The sequence below is a fragment of the Elephantulus edwardii genome, unplaced genomic scaffold (assembly GCF_000299155.1).
Source record: "Elephantulus edwardii isolate Elephantulus edwardi_28Jun2011 unplaced genomic scaffold, EleEdw1.0 scaffold00060, whole genome shotgun sequence".
Lineage (NCBI taxonomy): Eukaryota > Metazoa > Chordata > Mammalia > Macroscelidea > Macroscelididae > Elephantulus > Elephantulus edwardii.
The window spans coordinates 14,128,996-14,155,473 of NW_006399810.1; the positions used below are offsets into that span (position 1 = coordinate 14,128,996).

Below are 26,478 nucleotides of genomic sequence, written 5' to 3' on the forward strand. Positions count from 1 at the left end.
GGATGGGTGTGTCAGAGGCAGTGCGGTTGGCGCAGGATAGAGCAGTGTTTAGGGCTGTTGTGCATAGGGTCCCTATTAGTCGCAAACGACTCGATGGCACATAACAACAACAACAACAACATTGTAGAGAGGTGAAAGCTATCACTTTAAGAAGTTCAGTGGCTTGCCTTAAATCACACAACTACTAAGGGATAAAAATAGATTTCAATTACAGCTTCTCAGTCTTCCCACCTCCACACAGGGTCCAGTCGCCTGAGGACTGTGGACAGGAGTGAGTCTTCTCCAGAGGTCTTTCTTGTATAGACAAAGCTAATCCAAAGAAGAACTTTTTTTTTTTTTAATTTGAAAAGGAAGAACTAAAACTGTCTTTACTTGCAAAAGCCATGTCTATCTGTTTAGATGGTCTGTCTTCATGATGCAGCACCACACAGTGTTTCATTCTAGGCTGTATGAATTAGAGTCAACTCGGTTCCAGGTGACCACAACACTCTCAGAACCGCATAACACCACAGGCATTCTTGAGGATGCTGGGTGGTTGGCCACACCTAAAATCTAGCCCACTGCTCCTGGGATGATTCTGACTCGTAGTGAGCCTGCAGTACAGAGCAGAACTGACCCAAGCAGACTGCCTCATCCTTTTCCTTGGAGTTGCTGGTGACCTTTCAGTTAGTAGCCAAGAGCTTAACCACTGGACCACCTGGGCACCCTGACCACATGCACAGGGCTTGGGAATTACAAGACATCTTTTTTCTTGGGGTGGGGGAGAGAGGGGAATAATTCAATCTATAACATTCACTTTAATGATCCAATTTTCTTCAAAGGCTATTTTAAGAAACAACTATAAAATATACAGAATTGTTCTGTAAATTACTATGTTTAGAGAATATCCCTTTTATAGATCTTTGGATCCTATAATATCTTCATTTATTATCAAGGCTTCCCATTTAACGCTGCTGAAATTCATGTTTGAGCCTTCCCTGACATATATTCTAGTTACTCTCAGCCCAGCTCCGTATTATGGTCACATTCCTCTAAGTCACTGCTCTGTTAAATAGTTCAAATGAGAGCTCATCGCATGTGGAAAGTTAGTCAACAAGTCACCTAGCTGTAATTCCTCAGACTGAGAGAAATGATGACAACTTTCCTATTCAATAGCTAGGCAGGGCTGGGTTTCCTGATTTGGAAGAAAAGAACATCAATTTTTAAACTGAAAACAGAGGGCTTTCATTCTCCAAACTTGAGGGCAACAGAATGAGTCAAACCAGAACCAGTTTCTTAGCCGACCTGCGTCCTACTGTGTCCCAGCGGACTCCTGTCTGGAGAAGATGGGGCTGCATACAACAGATGGCCCCAGGATTGAAGTGCTGTATTCTGGAAATATGCAAATTACTAGGCTGCTGGCATGTTTCTCTAAAAGCCAATTAGAATCGTTTCATCTGATTAGGAAGAGCCAATCATTTGGGATGTCTAGGAGAATATTCATGACCCAGACCATTAAGTAGAAATGTTGCTGATACTCTTTTAAGCTTAGATTCTCTACAACAATTTAGATTCACCTAGGAAAAGATCAAAGATGATACTGCATGCATAAATGAAGCCTTAAGGCTGCTCCTTGTCTCGTTAACACTGGTAAGAATCTATCTTGCAAGTCCTAGTGAAAACATGAAATAAAACCCATTTTATTCTGAATCTCCTTTTTGCCTGTTCTGATCTGTGCTCCAAAACTTCCTAATTAAAGAACCTCAGCACTCAAGTTCTCCAAGTTGTAACTGTTCAGCATCTCCCCAAGATAAACATAAGGACTATAATCAATCTCCTCCGGTATGATTTACAGCCTCTGAAAACCTGCTGGAGGGTCAGCTATGAGTCAGTCCCAACTTGAGGGCAATGAGTTGAGCTGGGAATTATAATCAGAAAATGAAGCATTCCTGATTCCCAGATAGAACAACTGTGATCTTCCTGGATTGCTTTCTTCATGTTGTGAAAACCTGAATCATTGGCATGGGTAGTCCTTGGGTACTGGACTTCAGAGAACTCTTGCTTCCCCTTACTCTAGGGCTCTAAACCAGTTCTGTCAGAGCTGAAGAAGTGAAATAGAACAGCCTGGAAATTATGCTACTTGGATGATTCATCACAATAATCAGAACAGGAAAAATTAGAGGCCGGCACCCTGTAGTGGGAGATCTGGAAGGTGCGTATCGTGCACCCTGCCTATCAGGAGCCTGATGTGTGAAACTGGATTCGTGTCAGAATTGTGTGGCGCACACACATATAAAGTGGCACCGTCAGCCCAGTGTCCTTCGGTAGAGTCTCCTCACCTTTGAAAAAACAAACAACAACAACAACAAAATCCCACTCAACCCAAGAGCTCTGGTGGCCAAGTGGTAAGAAATTGAGCTGTCAACCCAAAGGCATGCAGTTCAAATCCACCAGCTGCTCTGAAGGAGAAAGATGATCAATCAATTCCTGTGTGATTTAGTGTTGGGTTGGTCCCAACAGTAAACCACAATAGCAGCAAATGCAAGAGTGTACTGTTGCCCATGGAGAACTGTCATTAGGTCTCCAAATACTGCCTTGTCTTCTGCCCATGTGGTGGGTTTAAGCTACTGACCTTTTCAAACAGCCCCACACTAAACCTAGTACACCATGAGGGTTTCTGTCATATTTAACATTCTCTCTTAATACTAGATTGATTTGCCTTCATTTTGAAATGACTGGATTGGCAATGAACTCTTTATCACAGTTACCTTCACTCATTGTGGTTTTAAAGGCTTCCAGACTTTTCTTGCACTAAAGTACAACTAAATAGAACTGCATCCAGTCTGAATGATCTACAAATTCTTAAATGTGCAGGAACAGACTGTGTTCCTAACCCAGGAAGTACCCGGAAAGTAAGATTATCACCCTCTTAGGAAGGAAGCCAAAAACTGTGGGCCAGCTTAAGTGCCCACACACATGCATACAGCAAGCCCTGGAGATGGATGAGGCTATCTCTCCAGCTCTGGTCTACATATTTTGAGTTTCTGTGTAACTCTTGAAAGCAAAACAAAAACCAAAAAAGAACTCCAACTATAAACACTCAAGCAATTATCAAAGCTTGTATAGCAAGCAGAGAACTGAGACCAGGAAGGAGTCAGTTCAATAAACGAGGCATTTCCTGAAAAGAAGAATGTATGTCCCTTGTCACCAACTGGATGTTCTTGTGCTGGGAAAGGTGGAAGTCAGAGAAAGAGAGGAAGACCTCAACAAGCTGGACTGGCACAGTGGCTGTACCACTGGGCTGAAGAATATCAGAGATGGTGAGGATGGCACAAGACAGGGAAAGGTTCACATCTGTTCACAGGTTACTGAAAGTCATAATTGACTCTTATGTGGGGTACATAATAGCAACCACCTGGACATTATGGACACTCTGCTGGTGTAGTCCACAGGGAGACACATTGCTAACTTAAAGGTTAGAGTTCTCTGGCAGCTGCTCTGAGGGAAAATGAGCCTTAGGTCTCCTTATCAATTTACAGCCTCAGAAATGGGAGGGTCAGCTATGAGTTGGATCCAGCTAGGTCGCAGTAAGTGGTGTTGAACGAGGTATTAGTGCTTTAAGAAAACAATTTTCCCACTTTTCAAAGCTTCCAGAGGACCCTGCGCTGAGGGTCTGTGAGAACCCAAATCCTGCACAGACATATAGACTCTTACTTCTATCCTTGAATCATGTCTGAAGACAATGGCTGTCTTCATCTCAGCTACCATCTTGCATATATTTGCTACTTTTTGTCTGCTTATTTGGCTCCTTTCGCCAAAGGGGTGTCTTGCACTAACTGCTTCACTCAAATTTCTCTCCCTTAAAAATGTCTTTCCTCTTCTTTGGTTTGGTTTGGTTTGGTTTGGGGTGGATGACCTCAGCAGGAAGTTTTACATTCCCTGCTCTGTGAAAGCAAGCATTTGTCCCACAATTTCCAATGTTCCATGAGTCTCCTTAGGGGAGGAAATGGCTAGAAATGAAGGAAACTGATACTCATGATTCTTACTGTCTTAATGAAAATATATGATACTTTTGGAAATAAACACTCTGGAAGAACACAGGGATTCAACATAAATAGACAGTACCTGGCTTGTTGTAAAAATGGCTGAAAACTTTGGGGCAGGGGACTGTGACGGTCTCTCCCACGTCAGCAGGCCGCCAGCAGGTAATGTTGTCCCAGACACCGCTACAAGCTAGATGGAGAGAGGAGAGGAAAGCAATAAGGAAAGGATTCAGCCACACATGGGACACAGTACATGCTCCAATCCTCACGGAAAGAGACGCAACATTTGTTTGAAAGCTTTACAAACAGAAAGCTCATTAATTGGATACTTAGCTTGTAAATTATTTTTCTGTAAAATTATAAAGGAAAAAAACTTGAACAATTATGCTAAGAGTACAGCTAGTTTGCTACGCTCATTTTAATTAGTGTTACAGAAATAACCTACATCTGTAGTGGGAAGTGTCTAAGAAGTCCAAGGTACACTGTGTAATCTGTTAATTTTAAAGAATCTTTCATTTTGTTCTTCTTCCTCTGCAATCTCACACTGTTAGACTGAGAGTCACAAAGTATTAGTAGTAAGTCATGTGTTTTAAGAGAATAGGACTTAAATGATCATTTGCAAATTAAGATATTTTACAAGATTTTCTCTATATTAGCTTCCAAGACCTAGACTAGTGATAAAATCTCAGGTTATTTTCATGGAATTACCAAATTACTCAATTTTCATAATGTTCTAGATGAAAACATTTTAACAGATGCAGTCCTGGATGTGCTCATCAGTTTATGTCAGGAAATGTGAAGGCTAGTTTACCTGGTCACCTGACTGGAAGAAATTCATATGTGTCACCATTCTCAAGAAAGGTGATGCAACAAAATGTGAAAACTGTTGAAAAATATCATTAATAATCAAAAACAATATCATCAATAACACAAGCAAAATATTGTTAAAGATAATTCTAAACCAGCTAGAATAGTACACTGACAGGGAACTACAGAAGTTCAAGCTGGCTTAAGAAGAGGCTGTGGCACCAGGAATATCACTGCTGATGTCAGATGGAATCTGGCTAAAAGCAAAGAATACCAGAAGAATGTCTGTCTGCATTTTATTGACTATACAAAGGCATCTGTGCAGAACACAACAAACTCTGGCTAACACGGAGAATAATGGGGATCTCAGAACACTTGATTTTGCTCATGTGAAACCTATACCCAAACCAGAAAGCTGCTGCATTAACAGAGCAAGGGAACACTGCATGGTTCAAAATCAAGAAAGGAGTGCTTTCAGGAATGTTTTTTCTCTCCATACATTTCCTTCTGTAAGTGGAACAGATCATTCAGGACTTTAGGCTGGACTTTATGAAGAAGAACGTGGCATTAGGATTGGAGGAAGATTCATCAACAACCTGCGTTACACTAATGACATAACTTTGCTGAAAGTGAGAAGGATATAAAATGCCTGCTGCAGAAGATCAAGGACTAAAGCCTTAGATTTTATCTCAACATCAAGAAAACAAAGGTCCTCCCCACAGGACCAATAGCCAACACAGATAGATAAATAGATGGCAAAAAGGACCGAAGCTGTCAATGATTTAATCTTCTTTGGATTAACACCTTTTGTATCAGCACTTAAGTAATCATGATATATATTGCACTAGGTAAGTCTGCTGTCAGGGACCTCGCCAAAATGCTTAAGAGGAATGATGTCAGTTTGAAGACTAATGTGCACCTAGTTAAGGCCATGGTCTTCTCAATCACCTGCTACACATCAGAGAATTGGACAATGAATGAGGATGGCAGAAGAAGAATTGATGCTTTTGAGCTGTGGCAATGGGGAAAAATACTAAATATCCCATGGAATGCCAAAAGAACACAAGATATGTCTTAGAGAGGGTGCAGCCAAAGTGTGCCTTAGAGGCAAGGATGGCAAAGCTTCATTCTTTCATACTTTGGACACGCAATTTGTTCTCTTTTTTGTTGTTAGCTGCTGTCGAGTTCAGCATGACTCAATGACCTCATGAACAAAGACTTGAACCCGTTCTACCCAGTGCCATCCTCACATTTCCTGACACTCAAGAGCCTATTGCAGCAGTCACTGTGTCAATCCATCTGTTTGAGGATCTTCCTCTCCTAAACCAACCATCTACCCTTACCAGCATCATTTCCTTCTACAAGGAATTGCCCCTCCTAGCAACCGCTCAACGCATGTGATGTGAAACTTTATCACTCTTGCCTCCAAAGAGTACTCTGGCTGCACTCACTCCAAGACGAAGCTGTTCATTCTCTTGGCTGTCCTTGGGATGTTCAGTGTTATTCCCCAACACCACACAACTCAAAGGTGGTAATTCTTTTTCTGTAATCCTTATTCAATGCCTAGCTCTTGAATGCACAGCTAGTAATTGTTAAGAACATGGCTTGAATCAGACACACCTTAACCTTCAAACTGACATCACTACTCCTCAAAAATTTGGAAAGGTCCCTAGCTGCAGATTTTCCCAGTGCAATGTGTCAGCTGGTATCAAGGGTGTTAATTGTAGATCCAAGCAAGATAAAGCTGTTGACAGTTTCAATCTCCTCTCCATCCATCTTGCAGCTAGGTGAGGCTACTCCTTGGAAAAAGATATCACATTTGGAAAGATAGAGTGTCAGTGAAGGAAAGGAAAATTGCCAATGAGATAGACTGACATGGTGACTTCAGCAATGAGATCGAGTGTGTTGGAGATGATGAGGGTGGGACAGGACAGGGTCAGCTGTCACAGGATCGCTATGAATGGTACCTGACTTGATGTCACCTAACAACAACAACAATCTGTCAATTACCCATCTGCAAGTCCTTCAGTGGTAGCTTCTATGTTACTATGATGCTAGAAGCTTTGCCACAAGTATTTCAAATACCTAAAGGGTCATCTTTATGAATAGGTTTCATCAGAGTGTCCAGCCCAGACTAACTTGGAAGAAAGGACTAGTGACCTAGTTCTAAACCTTAGCTAATAAAACCCTTATGGATCATCACAAAGTATCATTCAATGGAAATTTAGAAAGCAAGCTCCTGTGTATTTGGGTCGGGACTCAAAATACACCATGCTTCCAACAAAGGACTCAAGCATTCCAGCAATTGTGAAGCAATTGGTGCAGGACTAGGCAATACTACTTGTTACTTGACCCAACTGTCGTCAAAAGATAACAATGGTGATAGCACTGGATTAGAAACATATCTCTCATTTCTGTCCAGCTAGAACTGACTCACTGTTGACTTTTTAGAGGTGTTTCACAGATGGTAAATATCAAGACTATTATCTTTCTCCCAAGGAGAAGCTGGTGGGTTTGAACTGTCTGCCTTTGAGTTGGTAGCCTAACTCTCTTACCACTGGGTCACAAGAACTCCTATTAGGAAGATGGTGTTGTTAAGTGCCTTCAAGTCAAGTACAACTCAGCAACACTGTGAACAACAGATGTGAGCCCTGTCCTATGCTGTGCCATCCTCATTATCTCTGACACATCTGAGCCCACAGCTGCAGTCACTGGGCCAACTGAACTTATTGAGGGTCTTCCCTTCTTTTGCTTACATACCATCTTTCCAAGCATGGTGTCCCTCTCCAAGCAATGACCTCTCCCAGCAACATGCTCAAAGTATGTGAGACAAAGCTTTATCAGCTTTGCCTCCAAGGAGCAGAGCACTCTGGCTACACTTTCTCTAAGACATATCTGTTTATTATTTTTGGAAGTCCATGGGATATTCAGTACTTTTCTCCAATACCACAACTCAAATGTATCAGTTCTTTTTCTTATTCACTGTCCAGCTCTCAGATACACAGCAAGTGATTGAATAATATAGCGTGAATCAGGCACATCTTAGTCCTTAAACTGAAATGATTGGGTTTTAGTACTTTTGAGATGCCTTTAATGGAAGATTTTCCCAGGGCAAGAAGCCTTCTGATTTTACCACTGCTGGTACCAAAGGTATTGCGTATGGATTCAAGTAAGATGAAACTGTTGACAATTTCAGTCTTTTCTCCATCTACCATAGTGCTGCCTATTGGCCAAGTGGTGAGCCCACTGTGCCAGTCACTGTGTCAATTCACCTGGTTAAGGATTTTCACCAACTCTGCACCTTTCCAAGCATCATGTCCCTCTCCAAGGAATAGCACCTCCTAGCAACAAAGTGTATTAGGTAAAACTTTATCATCTTTGTCTCCAAAAATACCTGTTTGTTCTTTTGGCAGGACATGGGATGTTCAGTGCTCTTCTCCAACACCACAGCTCCAAGACATAAATTCTTCTTTCGTCATCCTTATTCACTGCCCAGTTCTCAGATGCATAGCAAGTGATCAGAAAGAGCATGACCTGAATCAGATGCACCTTAGTCCTCAAACTGACATCCTTATGCCTCAATAATTTAAAGAGGTCCCTAACTGCATACTTTCCCGATACAATATGTCTCCTAATTTCCTGACTGATGGTACCAAGGATGTTAACTGTAGATTCAAATGAGATGAAGCTGTTGTCAGTTTCAATCTTTTCTCCACTTATCAAGACTGTCTATTGGTCTAGTGGTAAAAATTTTTGTTTTCCTGATGTTGAGATGTAGGCCAAAGCAAAATGCCATATGAACAGGTCATCAGTTCAGTATCTAAGTGATACAAATCAGGTTCAAATCCATCAGCTACTCCACGGGAGAAGGATGGGCAATCTCTTACCATGCAGTTAACTACATCTGAAAACCTGCCAAAGGGTCAGCTGTGGGTCAGTTCTGACTTGACAGCACACAACAACATCATCACATTTCTGATGTGGGGGGTACATTATTTCTGGCTGGCTTCAGAGAAAATTTTGTCTTTGGTTTAAATTTATAGGATGAGTAGATATTTGGCAAGCAGGGCTAATTCCCAGTAGAACTAAAGGGAAGATCTGACAAATTTTAAGAAAAGGTTGGTTTGGAAAGTAGTAAGCATTTGACTTACACAAACAGGTGGTATGTTTCTATATGGAGGTACTAAGGCAAAATCTGAACCAGGCGTCATAAAGTCAATTCTTACTCTTCGAGACCCCACGTGTGTCAGAGTAGAGCTGCACTCGACAGGGTTTTAAAAAACACTCAGGCTTTTCTACAAAATGAACCTGAACTACCAACCTCTTGGTTAGTAGCCAAACACTTAAAATTTTGAGCCATCCAGAGACTCCACCAAATGGAGTTATTGGGAAACAAACAAGAATTGTGAGTCATACAAGTTAGGAAAATATTTTGTGTAAGGTAGCTGATTTTTGTTAACATACTAAATGTAGAGTTTTGAGATGGGGAAAATAAAATCAAAGATGTTCAGGTTAAGAGATGTGATTTGATAAAATTCAGCTGTAATTCCAGCTGAAACATGTTTTCCCTAAGAAATAAAAATAGAATGGGATCTAAGCATTAAAAGAGATGGTTTGTTAAAATTTGCAAATATTACTGGAATTAAACACCATGCATTTAAGTAAGATCAAGAACCAGACTGGATACTTGTTATCATCATTATAAATCAACAAGGGTTTACAAGAGGTAGCTAAAACAAAATATAACAATTCAGCGATACAAATTAGTTTAAAGAAGAGAATAAATGCAATGACTTCACTTTCTAATAAAGTAATTACTATGTAAATATTAGTATTTAAATTCAATGGCTAAAGTCCAAACTCAGTGTCCTCAAGTCTGAACAGATTATAGCTGGCTCTCCAGTGAGTGACTGAGGACACAGGCAGAGATTGTCCATCACACAGGAGAAAACTGTCCATTTCTCTCCCACACAGGGTGAAAAAACCTACAGACTGGGAACAAACATTTGGTAATACCATCTCAGACAAGAGTCTTACAATAAAAGTTTACAGAACACTCCTGGGCCTCCACAAGAAAAAGACTGATAACCCAATTACAAAATAGGCAAAAGACATGGAAAGAATTTTTACAGAGGAAGATATTTGAATGGCAATCAGACACACGAAGAAGTGCTCCAAATCACTGGCAATAAGAGAGATACAAATCAAAACCACAATAGGGTACCATCTCACTCCAGTAACAGTGGCAAAGTTTAGCAGGGCAGCAAGTAATAGATGTTGGAGTGGATGTGGTAAGAAAGAACTCTTCTACATTGTTGGTGGGATTGTAAAATGATGCAACCACTCTGGAAGGCAGTTTGGTACTTTTTTAAAAATCCGAACATAGAAATTACATATGACCCAGCTATTCCCAACTTGGAATATACCCTGAGAATATAAGAACTGAGGCACAAACTGATATTTGTACACCAATGTTCACAGCAGATTATTCACCATCACAAGAACATGGAAACAGCCCAAATGTCCAATCACTAAAGAATGGATTGAGAAATCATAGTACCTTCACGCAATGGAATACTATGCAGCACGCAGGAGTAATAACTTTGTAAATTATTACCTAACTTGGGAGGGACTGGAGAGCATTATGCTGAGCGAACTAACTCAGTCCCACAAGAATAAATATTGGATAAGACCATTATTATAGAAGGAATAGAAGGATCCAGGATGGGTGGGTGACACTGGAAGCAGAGGGATGTGGATGTACAGAGCGGAAAGGGGATTAATCAATGCGTTGTACAATTTGATGGGTGGTACGGTGAGGGAAATTGAAAGAATTTGTTCAAATTTGTATCAGAATTTTGTAAGTAAACTAGTGAAAAAGAAAAGTCAGCTTGGTGAGGGGAAAAAGGAGTGAGAGGGGGTAAAATGTGCAACAATTAATGAATGAAAATCCAACTTTTCTGTAAAATTTGTTAAAATGACAAAATAAAAAAATTTATTTTAAAAAAAATTTAAACCAATGACATAAGTGAATGCTGGTGACAGTGTGGACCATGAGTGACTCTCATTTATTGTCAATGAAAATGCAAAATAGAGGAGAAAGTGTCTATACAATCATGGAATTCACATGCCTAAATATTTACTCAAGTGAAATAAAATGTATGTCCACACAAAACTCTACATGCTGAAGTCTACAGATGCTTTACTCATAAATGCCAAAAGTTATAAGCAACCAAAATGTCCTTGAATAAACAGATGGATAAACAAATGATGGTACATTCATATTGTGGAATATTGTTGGTTTTGAGTACTGTAGAGTTGGAACCGATCCATAGGTGACCCTCTGGAAGGTTTTGAGAGGCAGAAAATCACATGGCAGCTTATTGCCACTAGGCCACCAGAGTTCCCTACTGTGGACTACTACTCAGTGATAAAAAGAAATGAGTCACAGATAGTTAAGAGCTATAAATGCATAAGCAAAAGAAACCAAAAACTACATACCATATGATTATAACTATATATGACCTTTTGAAAAAGTTATGATATTGAAAATTTATCTGTCTGAACTACTTTGACTTCAGTGTTAGTATATTTATATGGTAGCCAGATTTTATATATTATTTTAAAAGGAAACATTATAAAGAGAGTAAAAAGGCATTGGTTACATAGATTTGGGAGTAGAGAAAAAAGGGATGAATAGTTAGAGGAAGGACTTTTTTTTAGGCAGGGAAACTAAGCTAGTTTGAAGTTGTTGTTATGTACCATCAAGTCGACCACTACTCAAAGCGACTTTATGAATATTGGATTTTAAAAGGGCGGGGTAGTGGTGGGCCTGGATCAATGTATTTTTATAAAACACAATGTATGGGAATGATTGTAGGAAACACAACATTAATAGAAGACTGTGTAAAACAATATAGATAAATGAAAAACAACATATATAAATTTTGTATGTAAACCAATATAAAATAAAAATAAATTTAAAAGAAAAATAGCTTAAAATAACTGACTTCTCATTTGCACCAGCCACCTTTAAATGTTCAGTATTCACATGTGACTAATCACTATCATCTTGGATAATGAAGACAGGCTGTATCTCTATCATCACACAGAGTACTGCAGAGCTAGCCCACAGCCCACAGTTACCATAAAGAAACATCAACCAAGCCAAACCAAAAATCTAGTTTAACAAGCCACTCTTGCAAATAAAAGAAGCTAAAAGCAAGAACCTTGAACCCTTCAGCTGCCCAGCGTCTCCACCAGTCAGACTCTTTATGCCCCACTACGCAGCCTGAGGAACAACTTCCACGAGGGTTTGGCCTCTTCAATGTCACCACTGGACCAATTGGAAGCATCAGGATGGATGGTAAAGAGATTGAGATTGTTCACAGCTTCAGTTTGCTTGGCTCCACAGTCGACACTCTTGGCACCAGTAGCCAGGAAATTAAAAGGCGCATTGCCATGGGAAAGTCTGCTGTTAGGGACCTCTCCAAAGTACTGAAGAGCAATGGTGTCTCCCTGGAGATTAAGGTGCGTCTGATACAGGCCATGGTCTTTGCAATCACTTGCTATGCATCAGAGAGTTAGACAATGACCAAGGAGGATAGAAGGAGAATTGATGCCTTTGAGCTGTGGTGCTGGAGAAGAGTATTGAGAGTACCATGGACTGCTAGGAAAACAAACAGATTCATTCTGGAAAGGGTTAAACTGGGTGGCTCGTTGGAGGCAAGGATTCTGAGGCTCCATCTAACATACTTTGGACATGCTGTAAGAGGAGACCAGTCCTTGGAGAAGTACATCATGCTGGGGAGGGTGGAGGGACAGCACAGGAGGGGAAGGCCCTCTATGAGGTGGATTGATTCGGTGACTGGGGTTATCAGGATGGGAGTGTCAGAGACAGTGCGACTGGCACAAGACAGAGCAGAGTTTAGGGCTGTTGTGCATAGGGTCTCTATGAGTCGCAAGCAACTCGATGGCACATAACAACAACAACAACAAAAGCAAGAAGGCAAAGAGAGGAAAACAGTACCTAAAAATCTATCATCATACACAACCAGGATAGGATAAAATTGATGAATGGGACTGTCTAAAGATCAAATCCCTGGCACATCAAACACATTTTCCAACAGAGTACAAGAAAACCTACTTATTGGGAAAAAATGTTTGGCAATACCATTTCAGACACAGGTCTCATTTCAAAAGTTAATAGAATCCTACAGGGCCTCCATAAGAAAAAGAATGATAACACAATTACAAAATGAGCAAAAGATATTTTGAATGGCCAACAGACACATAGAGAAATGCTCAAAATCACTGGCAATAAGAGACATGCAAACCAAAACCACAATGAGATACCATCTCACTCAAGTAGTAGTGGCAAAGTTTAACAGGACAGCAAGTAATAGATTTTGGAGAGGGTGTGGTGAGATAGAAAATCTTTTACATTGTTGGTAGGATTGTAAAATGATACAACCAGTCTGCAAGGCAGTTTGATGTTTTCTCAAAAAGATGAATACAGAAAGTCCATATGACTCAGCTATTCCACTGTTTGGAATATACTTCGAGAAAATTAGAACTGAGACACAAACGGAGCTTTGTATAGCAATGTTCACAATCGCAAGAACATGGCAACAGCCCAAATGTTTAACCACAGTCAAATGGATTGAAACTGTGGTACATGCACATGATGGAACACTGTGCAGAATGTAGAAGCAATGATTTTTAACATTATTACATAACTTGGGAGCGACTGGAGAGCATTATGCTAAGTGAACTAACTCAGTCTCATAACAGCAAATACTGTACAAGATCATTATTGTAGAAACAGAAAGATAACTAGTAAAATGTGTATGAGGATCCAAGAGGAGAAGGGTGAGTGCAGCGGAGTGAGGTAGGGGAGGTAATCATAAGGTCGTACAATTTGACGAGAAGGTACAGGAAATGCGAAAGACCCAATGTGAAAAAAAAATGTATATGAACTGTATAAGCAAATCAGTACAAAATAAAAATTTTATTTTAAAAAATAACATATTCAAAGAGTCTACTAAAAGATTTTAAAAAAAATCCATCATCATTGTAAATATACTAACACTTATAACTCAGATACTTGGGTAATTTCCAATGTCATTGTTTTTCAATTTGAAAACTGTTACAGAAACATTCTGTAAAATTCTTTAAGAATAACACAAAATAGATTATTTTAAAATCTGCTTTTCATTTCTAATACATGTCTTTTCTAACTTTCAATATCTACGAACAAGTAAACAAAAGAAAAAATATCTAAAGTCATGCTAGTAGAAACTTTTCTAACAAAAACTGTCAGTGAGTGGTTGGGGATAAAAAGTATGTTGATAGTAAAGAGCTATAAAAATATATATAAACATATCCTTACCTTAACCATTTCATTGAATTGAAATACAAATATATGTTTACTACCTGGTCTTAAAATGTAGTTAGCAAAGTTTGTTGGCTGGGTTTCTCATAGGCTTTCTTGTTTACAGTATATATGCACTGTTTATGATGCCCAATTTTAATCTATTTAAAGTAGAGCACACATGGGACTCCTGTAAAACTAGATTTTTCTTTCTTGGTGTGTACCGTAGAGTCAGATCTGACTGGCACAGGAGCAGACTGCCCCTCCTTCTCCAGTGGAGCATCTGGCAGAAGTTAGAATTTTATAAACTACCCCTCAATCTTTTTACAGTTGTCTCTTAAGACATGTAATTCTTCACTGGGTTCTCTTCTTAGGTACTATCAAGCCAGCTTTAACTCATAAGGACAAGAGAAAGAAATACTGCCCAATCCTGTACCATACTCACAATTTCCCTTGTGTATAAGCACATTTAAAAAAATTTATAATAGTTTGCATACAAAATTCATTTACATGGTGTTTCATTCATGTCCACTGTGTCTCACACATTCCTTCATTCATTGTGTTTCATAGATCATTTATATGTATTTTGTTTCATAAAATTATACACCATTAATCTATGCCTACTATCTGGAGAACAACCACTTCGCCAACTGACTGTAAGATATCTACATTTGTTCCCATTCCAAAGAAAGGTGACCCAACTGAGTCTGGAAACTACAGAACAATATCATTGATATCACATGCAAGCAAGATTCTACTGAAGATTATCCAAAAACGACTGGAATAGCACATCAGCAGAGAACTGCTGAAGTCCAGGCTGGGTTTAGAAGGGGTTGTGGTACTAGGGTTATTGTAGCTGATGTTAGATGGATCTTAGCTGAAAGCAGGGAATACCAGAAGAATGTCTATCTGTGTTTCATTGTTTATGCAAAGGCGTTTGACTATGTGGATCATAACAAACTGTGGCTGACTCTGAGAAGAATGGGAATCCCAGAACACTTAATCATGCTAATGCAAAAACTATACTTGGACCAAGAGGCAGGCATTAGAACAGAGCAAGGTAACACCGCATGGTCAAAATTGGGAAGGGTGTACGCCAGGGAAGTGTCCTATCTCCATATCTTTTCAACATGTATGCAGAGCAGATTATCTGAGAAGCCGGGCTCTATGAGGAGAAGTGTGGCGTCAGGATTGGTGGAAGATCTATCAACAATCTGCGTTATGCCGATGACACAACCCTGATTGCCAAAACTGAAGAGGACCTTATGCAGTCAAGGACTGCAGCCTTCAGTATGGACTGAGGCTCAATATCAAGAAGACAAAGATTCTCACTACTGGACCAACTGGTAGCATCAGGATGGATGGTGAAGAGATTGAGACTGTTCACAGCTTCAGTTTGCTTGGCTCCATGATCAACACTCTTGGCACCAGCAGCCAGGAAATCAAAAAACGTATTGCGATGGGAAAGTCTGCTGTTAGGGACCTCTCTAAAGTACTCAAGAGCAACGGTGTCTCTCTGGAGACTAAGGTGCGCCTGATACAGGCCATGGTCATTGCAATCACTTGTTATGCATCAGAGAATTGGACAATGACTAGGGAAGATAGAAGGAGAATTGATGCCTTTGAGTTGTGGTGCTGGAGAAAAGTATTGAATGTACCATGGACTTTCAAGAAAACAAACAGATTCATCCTGGAGAGGGTTAAATCAGGCTACTTCTTGGAGGCAAAGATTCTGGGGCTTTGTCTGACATACTTTGGACATGCTGTAAGGAGAGACAGGTCCTTGGAGAGAGACATCTTGCTTGGTAAGATGGAGGGACAGCGCAGGAGGGGAAGACCCTCTAAGAGGGGGATTGATTCAGTGACTGGGATAATCGGGATGGGTGTGTCAGAGGCCATGCGATTGGCACAGGATAGAGCAGGGTTTAGGGCTGTTGTACATAGGGTCGCTATGAGTCGCAAACGATTTGACGGCACACAACAACAACAACAACAACTATTACTTTCTGCTATAGGCTTACTCACAGGGAGAACTAGAACAACGTTTAAATATGGAGGCCCGCCCAACAGATCCTAAAACCCTACACAAGCAGCTTTGCACCCAAACTGATTGTAAGTAAGATCAGATAGTTAATAAGCATACACCTGATTGCTAACACAACTAGAAACACGAAGTTAACCCCAGCTTTCAAGTAAATCACAAACACTTATCCACCTGGATAACTTCACCAAGCTACAGGCTCATTCACTTGAGAATGTTCCTATTTTCAAGAAGCGCGATCCAACTGAATGTAGAAATTATAGGACAATATCATTGATATCACATGCAAGCAAAATACTGCTGAAGATCATTCAAAAACGTCTGGAACAGTACATGGATAGTGAATTGCCAGAAGTTCAAGTAGGATTTAGAAGAGGCCATGGCACAAGGGATATCATTGCTGATGTCAAAAGAATCCTGTCTGAAAGTAAGGAATACTAGAAGAATGTCTACTTTTGATTTATTGACTATTCAAACGTGTTTGTGTGGATCATGACAAGTTGTGGCTGATATTGAGAAGAATGGGAATCCCGGAGCACTTGATTGTGCTCATGAGGAACCTATATGTGAAAAAGGAGGCTGTTGTGCAAACGGAGCAGGACACACTGCATGGTTTGGCATTTGGAAGGGAGTGTGTCAGGGTTGTATTCTATCTCTATACTGTTCGAGCTATATGCTGAGCAAATTATCCGAGACGCTGAAATCTGTGAAGAGGAATGTTGGCATCAAGATTGGCGGGAGACTCATGAATAACCTAAATTATGCAGATAATACAACCTTACTTGTTTTAAGTGAGGAGGACTTGAAACACTTGTTGCAGAAAATCAACAATGCAGCCTTCTGTACGAATTGTGTCTCAAAATAAAAAAAAAAACAACACAAAGATTCTTACCAATGGACCAAGAGGCAGTGTCATGATGGATGGAGAGGAGACTGAAACTGTAAACAGCTTCATCTTGCTTGGATCCATGATTAACACTCTTAGTTTGAGCAGACAGGAAATAAGGAGATGCACTGCACTGGGAAAATCTGCAGTAAGGGCCTTTTCCAAATTATCGAGGAGTAGTGATGTCAGTTTGAATACTAAGGTACATCTGAATCAGGCCAAAGTCTTTCCAATTACTAGCTATGTATCTGAGATATGGACAATGAATAAAGATGACGGAAAAAGAATTGACACCTTTGAGCTGTGGTGCTGGAGACGAGCACCGAACATCCCATGGATGGCCAAGAGAATGAACAGATATGTATTGGGAAAAGTACAGCTGGAAAGCTCTTTGGAGGAAAGAATGATGAGGCTAAGCCTTACATACTCTGGATATATTGCTAGGAGGTACTATTGCTTGGAAAGGGACATGATGTTGGGAAGAGTGGAGGGTCAGCAAAGGAGAGGAAGACCCTCAAACAGGTGGAATGACAAGGTGACTGCTACAATGAGTTCTTGTGCATCAGGAACTGTGAGGATGGCACAAGACAGGACTGGGTTCAGATCTTTTGTTCACAGGTTCACTATGGGTTGTACTTGACAGCACCTAAGAACAACAACAACAACAACTACTACTATCTTGTCTTTTCAGGTCCCCACTGAATCTTTCCTAATTCCTTCACCCTCACCCTCTGTTCTCTAGACTTGTTATCCTACTGATTTCCCCCTCTCCTTACAACCTATCCTTCTTTGCCCTTTCCCCTTTTCCAGTTTTATACAACAGACACTGTGTTAGCCCATCTTTTTTTTTTTTTATCTTACTCTTTTTTGGCAAATCTTCTATAGTCCCTCCTGATGACATACTCAAAGTACATAAGACAAAATCACACTATTCTCCCCTCCAAGAGGCATCTGGCTGCCGTCAGTGTAGCTTAGAGTTCTTTCAGTACCACTAGTTTTTTGTCATATGCTTCCTCCTGAAATGGTTACGCATTGGTTAAAAATTTTTTTTAAGTCATGACTGTGTATATTTCTTCTATCTTTTTCCCTTGAAATTGGTTTTAACACATACATATTTTGTTTTATTTCAACAATTACTGATTAATGCAATTAATTGCATCTCATCAAGTCCTTAATGTCACTTCCTTTCTTTTAATTCAACCTATTTATTAATCTTTGTTCCCCTCTCTCAATTTTCTCATATTTTGATCACTCCTGAATCATTCACCATTTTGCCAAAAGAATCTCTCAGTAATGCAACTTGAGGCTTGAAAAATTTTTCTCAGCTCTGTCAGCTTGAAAAATTCTGAGCATATTCTTCTCTTCTGGTTTTCAAACTCCAGATATTTGCACATCTTATATTACTGTTTTCTTAAGTCATAATCCTTTGAAAACTTATTCTGATTTCTTATGTCATTTATTCCATTTGTTCAAGTTTTTCTATGTTCTAGACATCCATTTTGGTGTTTTCTTTCTTTCTTTCTTGTCTTTTTAATGACCTTTTCTTTTCTTCATGTATGATGTCCTTGACATCATCCCGTAACTTGTCTCGTCTTCAGTCATTCGTGTTCAATGTACTAAATCTACTCTTGATACAGTCTCTAAATTCAGGTGGTGATATTTTGGTCATATTGGTCATGTTTTGCCATATTTTAATTTTTATCAGCTTCAACTCGAATTTCCATATGAAGAAATTGAGCTTCCACAGCTGGCCCTTGACCTTGTTTTAACTGATGATAGTAAGCTTCTCTGTCTTTTTCTTTCACTAATACAGTTGATTTGAATTCTGTATATTCCATCTGGTGATATCCACATGCTCATTTATGACCACTTGTCTCTCAGAGTACTGTACTTGCATGTTGCTGTAATACTGACAGCTATAGTGCCAATACTTTAAGTATCTGAAGAGTCCCTCATACTGGGCACACTTTAGTGAAACTTCCAGCCCAAGACAGACCAAAAATCAGGGAAATGACAGTAGAACACCATGCTATATAATCTAGAAAACGAGGCCCTCATGTTGAATGACACTCAAAACACCACTGAGAAAGAACTTTCTCCTCAAAGTAGAGTCTACATTTATGGTTAATGAGGTGAATGGAGTAAAGCTGTCAGTTAATGGAGAACCTTCATTTGATGATATGGCATAACTCAAAATAAAGACAAACAACTACAAGCATTCATTAATACTCTGAACAAAGAGTGTAAAAAGTATGAACCTAGAAAAACTGTAAGTTATCAAAAATAAAATGGAATGTATAAAGATTGATATATTAGGCATTAGTATTTTAAATGAACTGCTTGACATGGAATAACTCAAAATGAAGAACTGGACAATCACATGGTCTACTGTGCCAAGAATGACAAACTGAAAAGGAACGGTGCCATGTTTATATTTTTTTTTTAAATTAAGAGCTATCTTGGAGTAAAATGTTCTCAGTGATAATATTCATAAACATACAAAGAAGGCCTGTTAACATGATTATTATTCAAATTATATACCAATCACTAACACCAAAGATGAAGAAATTATTACTAATAATGTCCACACTTTGAAGTTGATCAAACATGCAATAAAGGTGAATTACTAATAATTGTGAATAGAATACAAACGTTTGAAGTGTTTGAAAACAAAGAATAACTGATTGTTGAAAAATATTGCTTTAGTTAAAGAAACAAGGTTGGAGATCACATGACAAACCTTTGTGGGCAGATGACTAATTTATTAAAAATAACCAACCACGTAGGAACACCATTTTCCCAGTTTTCAAAAGCACTGAAGTCAGTTTTCCTAGATACAAGTGTTTCTCTCCATAGTATTCATTGAACGACGATTATTAGCATATTTAACACAGCATATTTAATAAGCATAATATAACATATTTAGCAAGCATAAATATTTAGAAACTTGCAGAGTGTTTCAGAAGATGGCTACTATCAGTTTCTTTTGTGCATAAGGAGGCTCTATCTATTAAGATACAGAATGTATGTCATCATACTCTAATTCTAGTGACCTGTGTCATGAAACCCCAGAACGTATGGAAGCAACACTTGGCTCTGGTCTTTAAGGCCTGATATCGTCTGCTTTCTGAGCCCACATGAGGCCATCCAGGCCAGCCCCAAAGAGCAGCCACACAGAGGAGTAAGTACCAAGGTATCAGCCATGTGAATGAAGCCTCTTTTATCTTCCATTCTTACACAGTCACCAAGTGAATGAAGCCAGTGAGTGACATGATAGATGGATGGATAGAGTGGGTTAACCATCAGACCACAGAATTCCTTCAAAGCCACTAAGCTTTGAGGTAGTTTGTTATACAGGTATAAATAACTAAAACAGGTACAAAATAGATTTATTCTTGGGATGCATAGAGCCCAGCTAGAGAGCTGTGCACTAGCACAGCTAGTAAAAGGCTTCTTAATGTTTAAGCATGATAAAGATATTTAAGCTGACTTCTGAAGGAAGAGAAATGTTGTCACTCTGGAGACTAAGGTATGCCTGATACAGGCCATGGTCTTTGCAATCAGTTGTTATGTGGCAGAGTGTTGGACAATGACTAGGGAGGCTAGAAGGAGAATTGATGCCTTTGAGCTGTGGTGCTGGAGAAGAGTACTGAGGGTACCATGGACTGCTAAGAAAACAAACAGGTTCATCCTTGAGAGGGTTAAACCAGGCTACTCCTTGGAGGCAAAGATTCTGAGGCCTTGTCTGATATATTTTGGACATTTTGCAAGAAGGGACCAGTTCTTGGAGAGGGACATCATGCTTGGGAGGGTGGAGGGACAGCGCAGGAGGGGAAGACCCTTTATGAGGTAGACTGATACAGTGACTGGGGTAATTGGGGTGGGTGTGTCTGAGACAGTGAGACTGGCACAGGACAGAGCAGAGTTTAGAGCTGTTGTACATAAGGTCGCTATGAGTAGCAAGCGACTCTATGGCACATAGCAACAACTACAATCTGGAGGAAATGATGATACATGGATAGGAACCAGTGATTCAGGTAAGTGGAGCATGGCCAGGAGTGCTCCAGAGGACTATCAAAGTATTTAAAGGAAAATAAATTGTACAAGTCCCTTATAATACACTGAATACAACATTCTAGACTAAACTTATGTACAATAGCGCCTATAGGCCTTTACCAAACTTACAGCATCTTCAATAAAATACCCATAAGAAATCAGTCAACAGTATTGAGGAAAATCTGCTATTACTGTTTATCAACTTACTAGAAAATACAGAACCTAGAAAAAATGTTTTCTACAAGTGGAAACTCCAAGGCAGCTAGCTGTAATTTAATTTACATGAAACCACCTAAGGAAGGGGGAAGAGTCTTACTGAACTGAGAGAAATCTCTATTAATTAAAGAACTGTTATCCCATCAATGCTTGCTCCAAAACACACCAGGTTAGGAACATCTTCTACTGAAGGTGCTCTGTGTATGTTTTTATTTTTTTAATGTTTTGGTTATTTTCTAATTATTTCAATTATATAAAATATAAAAACCAATTAATTTTCCAAGGAATCACAACATAAATGTCATTGTTTATGTGCAACTGCTACCTCTGATTAGTATTTTTATCTAGAAAAGAACCTTTGCAAACACATTGTAGTGTGCTTTGTTCCAGAGTAAATGTTAAGTGTTACCACTAACATTCTTTGTTCAAGACACAAGAAACACTGAAATTAGACTCTGCGGGGCAAGAGAAATCTAGAAATTACAGTGAGCTGAGTGCAGGCTAGAACCTAAGTTAAGTCAATGAGTTATTCCAATGTACAGGAAATAATAGGCAGTAAAGTCTTTCTTCCTTTCCTAGAACATGGCTAATGAAGACCTTATCCAACCAGGAGGATATTTACATCTCTTTAAAGAACAACCAGTGTTATTTAGGGGCTGAGTTCTCTGCTGCCCTCAGGACTCCTGCCTCAGACAATAATGACCTATCTTCTTCTCAAAGAAGTCACATGAGTAAAATCCCTTTATAACTACTACATGAGGGGTTTCAATGGATTGGCTGTAATAGAATACTCCACCATTTCACTTGCTTCAAGAAGTTAATATGTCAAATCTATCTTCCTGAACAAGACAAAATGACTTTGAATGCAGCAAGATAAAGATGGAAGAGTAAGATACACTCCAGCCCACCACCTTTGTCCATCTAGATATCTGTCTCTCTCAGGCAGGTGGTTTCTGAGGTCAGTGGGGTGTTTCAATGTGAATCATGATCATGTAAGATGGTATAAGATACACAGGCCTGGACAATGTTTTGTTCTGCTGTCACTATGAGTCAGAACCAACTGGATGGCACACAAAACAAGAAGACTGAAGGAGAAAAGGATAACAGAAGCCGAAAAGCAACTGCTATTTAAAGACTGGGGGGAGGGGGACTGGGGGGGGGTCCGGGAATGCGTATGACAACAATTTGGGAAATAGCTTAGCTCAACTAGCACTAGCCTCTCTTTCTGTGGATCCACAAAGAAAAGAAATAATCAAGGCGCTTTTTTTCATTATAGACAATGTTCTGTGGGATTTTTTAAATTTTTATTTTATTTACCTCAATAGAAGTTAAAAAAAGAGATATTTATTGTACTCTGATCATTCTTGGTAAAGAATTTTATGTGGACAGAACCATGGAGACCCAAAGGGTCATTTGGCATCATGAGGAAGTAACGTTATTATACAACACTCTTCAGATGCTGTTAGCCGTAATGAGCTTTTATCTATAAACTGAAAAACATAGTGCCACTGTTGTAAAGCAGGACTGACATCAGAGTTGGGGAGAAAGTAAGAGGGGATAAATAATGTATACCGCATTGAAACAGATGAGGAAGAGAACTGTTCATGAGAAATATATGATTAGGTATTATTGTCATGACAGGAGTCCAGAATGAAAGCTGCATAGTGGAGTGGACTGGGGGTGGGGGGAGGATTGCATAACAATGAAAGATTTTTTAAAAAATTTTCAAAGAGAAAAGCTAACTGCGAGGTAGAGGTAGTCAGGGAGGGAAGTGTGCAACAATGAATTAATGGAAATCCAAAACTTCTGTAAACTTTCATTAAAATAAAAAAAGAAAACAAACAAAAAAACCTCTCATTGCCATTAACCATAGCCAACCCTCCAGGGGTTTTTCAAAGGCTGTAAATCACATAACAGGAGAGTACTCATCTTCCTCCAGTGGAGCTGTTAGAAGATTCAAACCACCAGAGAGGTGGCACCTTTGTGGTGCTGTGAGGTACTTTCAAGTTGACTACAACTCATAGTAACCTTATTAAAGACAGTTTGGAATTTTGCCCTACCCTGTGTCATTCTCAAGATCTCAAAAATATTCCAGCCCATTGAGAGACTTTTTCTATTTCACTGATCCTCTACAGGTCCTAACGTGATGTCTTTCTCCAAGGATTACTACATCCTGATAACATGCTCAAAGTACATAAGGCGAAGTTTCACCATCCTCTCTTCTAAGGAGCACTCTGATTGCACTTCCTCCAAGACAAATTTATTTGTTCTTATGGAGGCCATGGTTTAATCAGTACTTTTCACTGACATCACAATTTAAGGCCATCAATTATTGGTATTCCTTATTCACTATCCAATTTTCAGATGCATAGGAAACAAGTGGAAATGCTTGGATTTCTAATTGCTTCCCATCGTATTTGTATCCAAGCCAAATAGCATGTCTTGATCATGTCTTAGTCTTTAAATTAAGATCATTGTTTTTTAGCACTTTGGAGAGATCTTTGACAACAGATTTTTCTAATGCAACATGTCTTTTGTTTTCTTGGCTGCTACTATCATGGGTGTTGTGTGTAAATCCTAGCAAAATGAATTTGTTGACAAATTCAATCTTTTCTACATCTATTATGATTTTGCTGGTTCAGTGGTGAGGATTTCTGTTTTCTAGATGCTGAGATGTAACATTTACTGGAGTCTGTAGTCTCTGATCTTCCTCAGTAAGTGCTTTAAGTCATTTTCATTTCTACAAGCTAGGTTGTATGGATAACATGGGCTGTTGATGAGCCTTCCTTCAATTCTGACTCAAACTAATCTAAGAAGCCTTTGGGTAGCAGTGCAATATTCCTGAAGTGACTGGACAAAGAAGTGGTGGTCAGTGGTTTGCTAGAGAGTGTTTTTGTCTTCTTATTGTGCCTAACAAGCATTCCTTGTATTTCAGATGTGGACACACAAGTAGAAGACAGTGCAGACAGCAAGTTATGACAGAGAGGTTCTGGAACTCAGCCCTTTGATCCTTCAGCTTTAACCATGCTGGCTTTCTTCCCTCCCAGAGCAGCTGGACAATGGATCACTTCATAAATGACCTACTTTACATTTATAAATGCACCTTTCTTCTGAGGTGCATCAGGGAGAATGTGAGCTGCCAACTTTTAATAAGTAGTTGAGTGTACTAGACATTTGGACCATGGGAGTACTAGAAATGGGGGTGTTGGGATGAGCTAAAAAGCATAAAGCATCCAGCCTTGTGAAGAATGATATGACTGACTACATGTTGTGTTTTGGGATTTTTTTAAATGGGGTGATTTTTGTTTTTTAATAGTTAAAGATAGGAAAGTTCATTAAGAGAAACATTCTCATGAGGGTAGCCCATTTCAGGAGGTAAAGAGGTGAGAAAGGAAAACCAACTATTCTTAGTTTGTTCCTCCAGGGTGCTTGCATTGGCTAAAGCACTCCCATATACATCTGAAGGAATGTCGGACATGAAATGATGAAAAGAATCAGGGGCAGTCCTTAGCAAATAATGTAGGGTCTTGGGTGTGATGAAAACACCCCACTAATCTATGTTCACCTCCTGCTGCTACCAAGTGGCTTCTCTGGGTGCTGTAGCAGGGTACTACTCATTTAGAGGGCAACAAGCTGGGGCTGCTGGGAAGCTAGCAGTTCCTGGGACTCCTGGACCAATAATAAGACAAAGCTGGAGAGATGCTCACAGGCAGTCATGTGGTAGACAGAAGACGCACCAGAAAAGCCAAGCGCTGACTCGCTTGGCAGCGCCTGGTGAGCTTCTGTTGTTAAGGTTGCTTTTGTTTTCTGTATTCTAGTGAGGGATGATTCAGGCCAGACTAATTACTGAACATCACTGAAGAGGAAGAAGCATTTTATAAATGAATCTGAGCTTTTCTCACTCTGTCATCCTTTTCATTAGCTTCTCAGTCCTTAAAATAAGTACTAGCCCTACTCTAGGGACAAAAGAAGAACAGGAAATTGCATGCACTGGTTTAGAGGGAGAGCTAGAATACAGTGTCATTTTTCAAAGAGGGCAGAATTTAAGAGTTGGAAAGCATCTTCTGCCATGCCAACCTGAACACTCATATTTTCTATTTTAAAGAAGAGAAGATCTATGATTACTGGGGTTAAGTGACTCAGTCAAGGTCATAAGCCCAAGTGGAAACAGCTCCAAATTATTCCAAATTCTCCTGATGCCTGTCTCTCTCCACTGTGCTGCTGATGCTAGGCGCCAGCACGTTAGCTATGACTCACAACAACCTTCCGTGCAACAGGAGGAAACCCTGCCGGATCCTGTATCATCCTCACAATCACTGTGGAGGCCGATCCCAAAGTTACAGTACCTGTGCCAATCCATCTTGTGGAGGCTCTTCCTCGTTTCCACTGACCCTTCACTTTAATAAGCATGACTGATATCTTTCTCCAGGGACTGACCTCTCCTGATAGCATGGCCAAAGTACATGAGATGTCTCACTTAAAAAAGCATGTTCATTCCAAAGGAGACAGTGCTTTTCACTATTTAAGGTGATCATAAAAACATCTCATTAAATATGTTTTTACAATTCTTTAATTATTTCAGGCTTGCATTTTTTTAAATTACATTTAAAAATTAATATATGCCCAAATTTAAAAAAAAATCTCTTTATATCAGGTAACTTCCACCTCGTAATGAATTTATAGGACAAAATAGAACTACTTCATTGAGATTCAAGGCTATAAATCTTGGTGGAAGCAAACTGTATTCTTTTTCTTCCTTGGAGCTGACCTTTTGAATAGCACCTTAATGCTTAATCACTGAATCAGGAAATCAAAAGACGCATTGTACTGGGAAAATCTTCTGTCGGGGGCCTCTCCAGAGTGCTGCAAACCAATGTTACTCTAGAGATTAGGGTGTACCTGATCCAGGCCATGGTCTTCCTAATTACTTGCTATGCATCAGAGAGCTAGACAATGACTAGGATGACAGAAGAAGAATCAATGCCTTTGAGTTGTCGTGATGGAAAAGAGTACTGACCACACAATGGATTTCCAAGAGAACAAAAAGATTTATCCTGGAGAGGGAGAAACTAAGCTG

At 39.5% G+C, this 26,478-nt stretch overlaps 1 protein-coding gene across 1 annotated transcript in view; it reads right to left on the reverse strand.

The window, feature by feature from the left end:
• Positions 1–26,478, reverse strand: part of VIPR2 (vasoactive intestinal peptide receptor 2) — a 300,833-nt gene that overhangs the window by 195,410 nt on the left and 78,945 nt on the right. Inside the window, exon 3 of the mRNA XM_006887663.1 lies at positions 4,105–4,212. Coding sequence (XP_006887725.1) covers positions 4,105–4,212 — 108 coding nt within the window. The remainder of the gene's footprint in view (positions 1–4,104; positions 4,213–26,478) is intronic.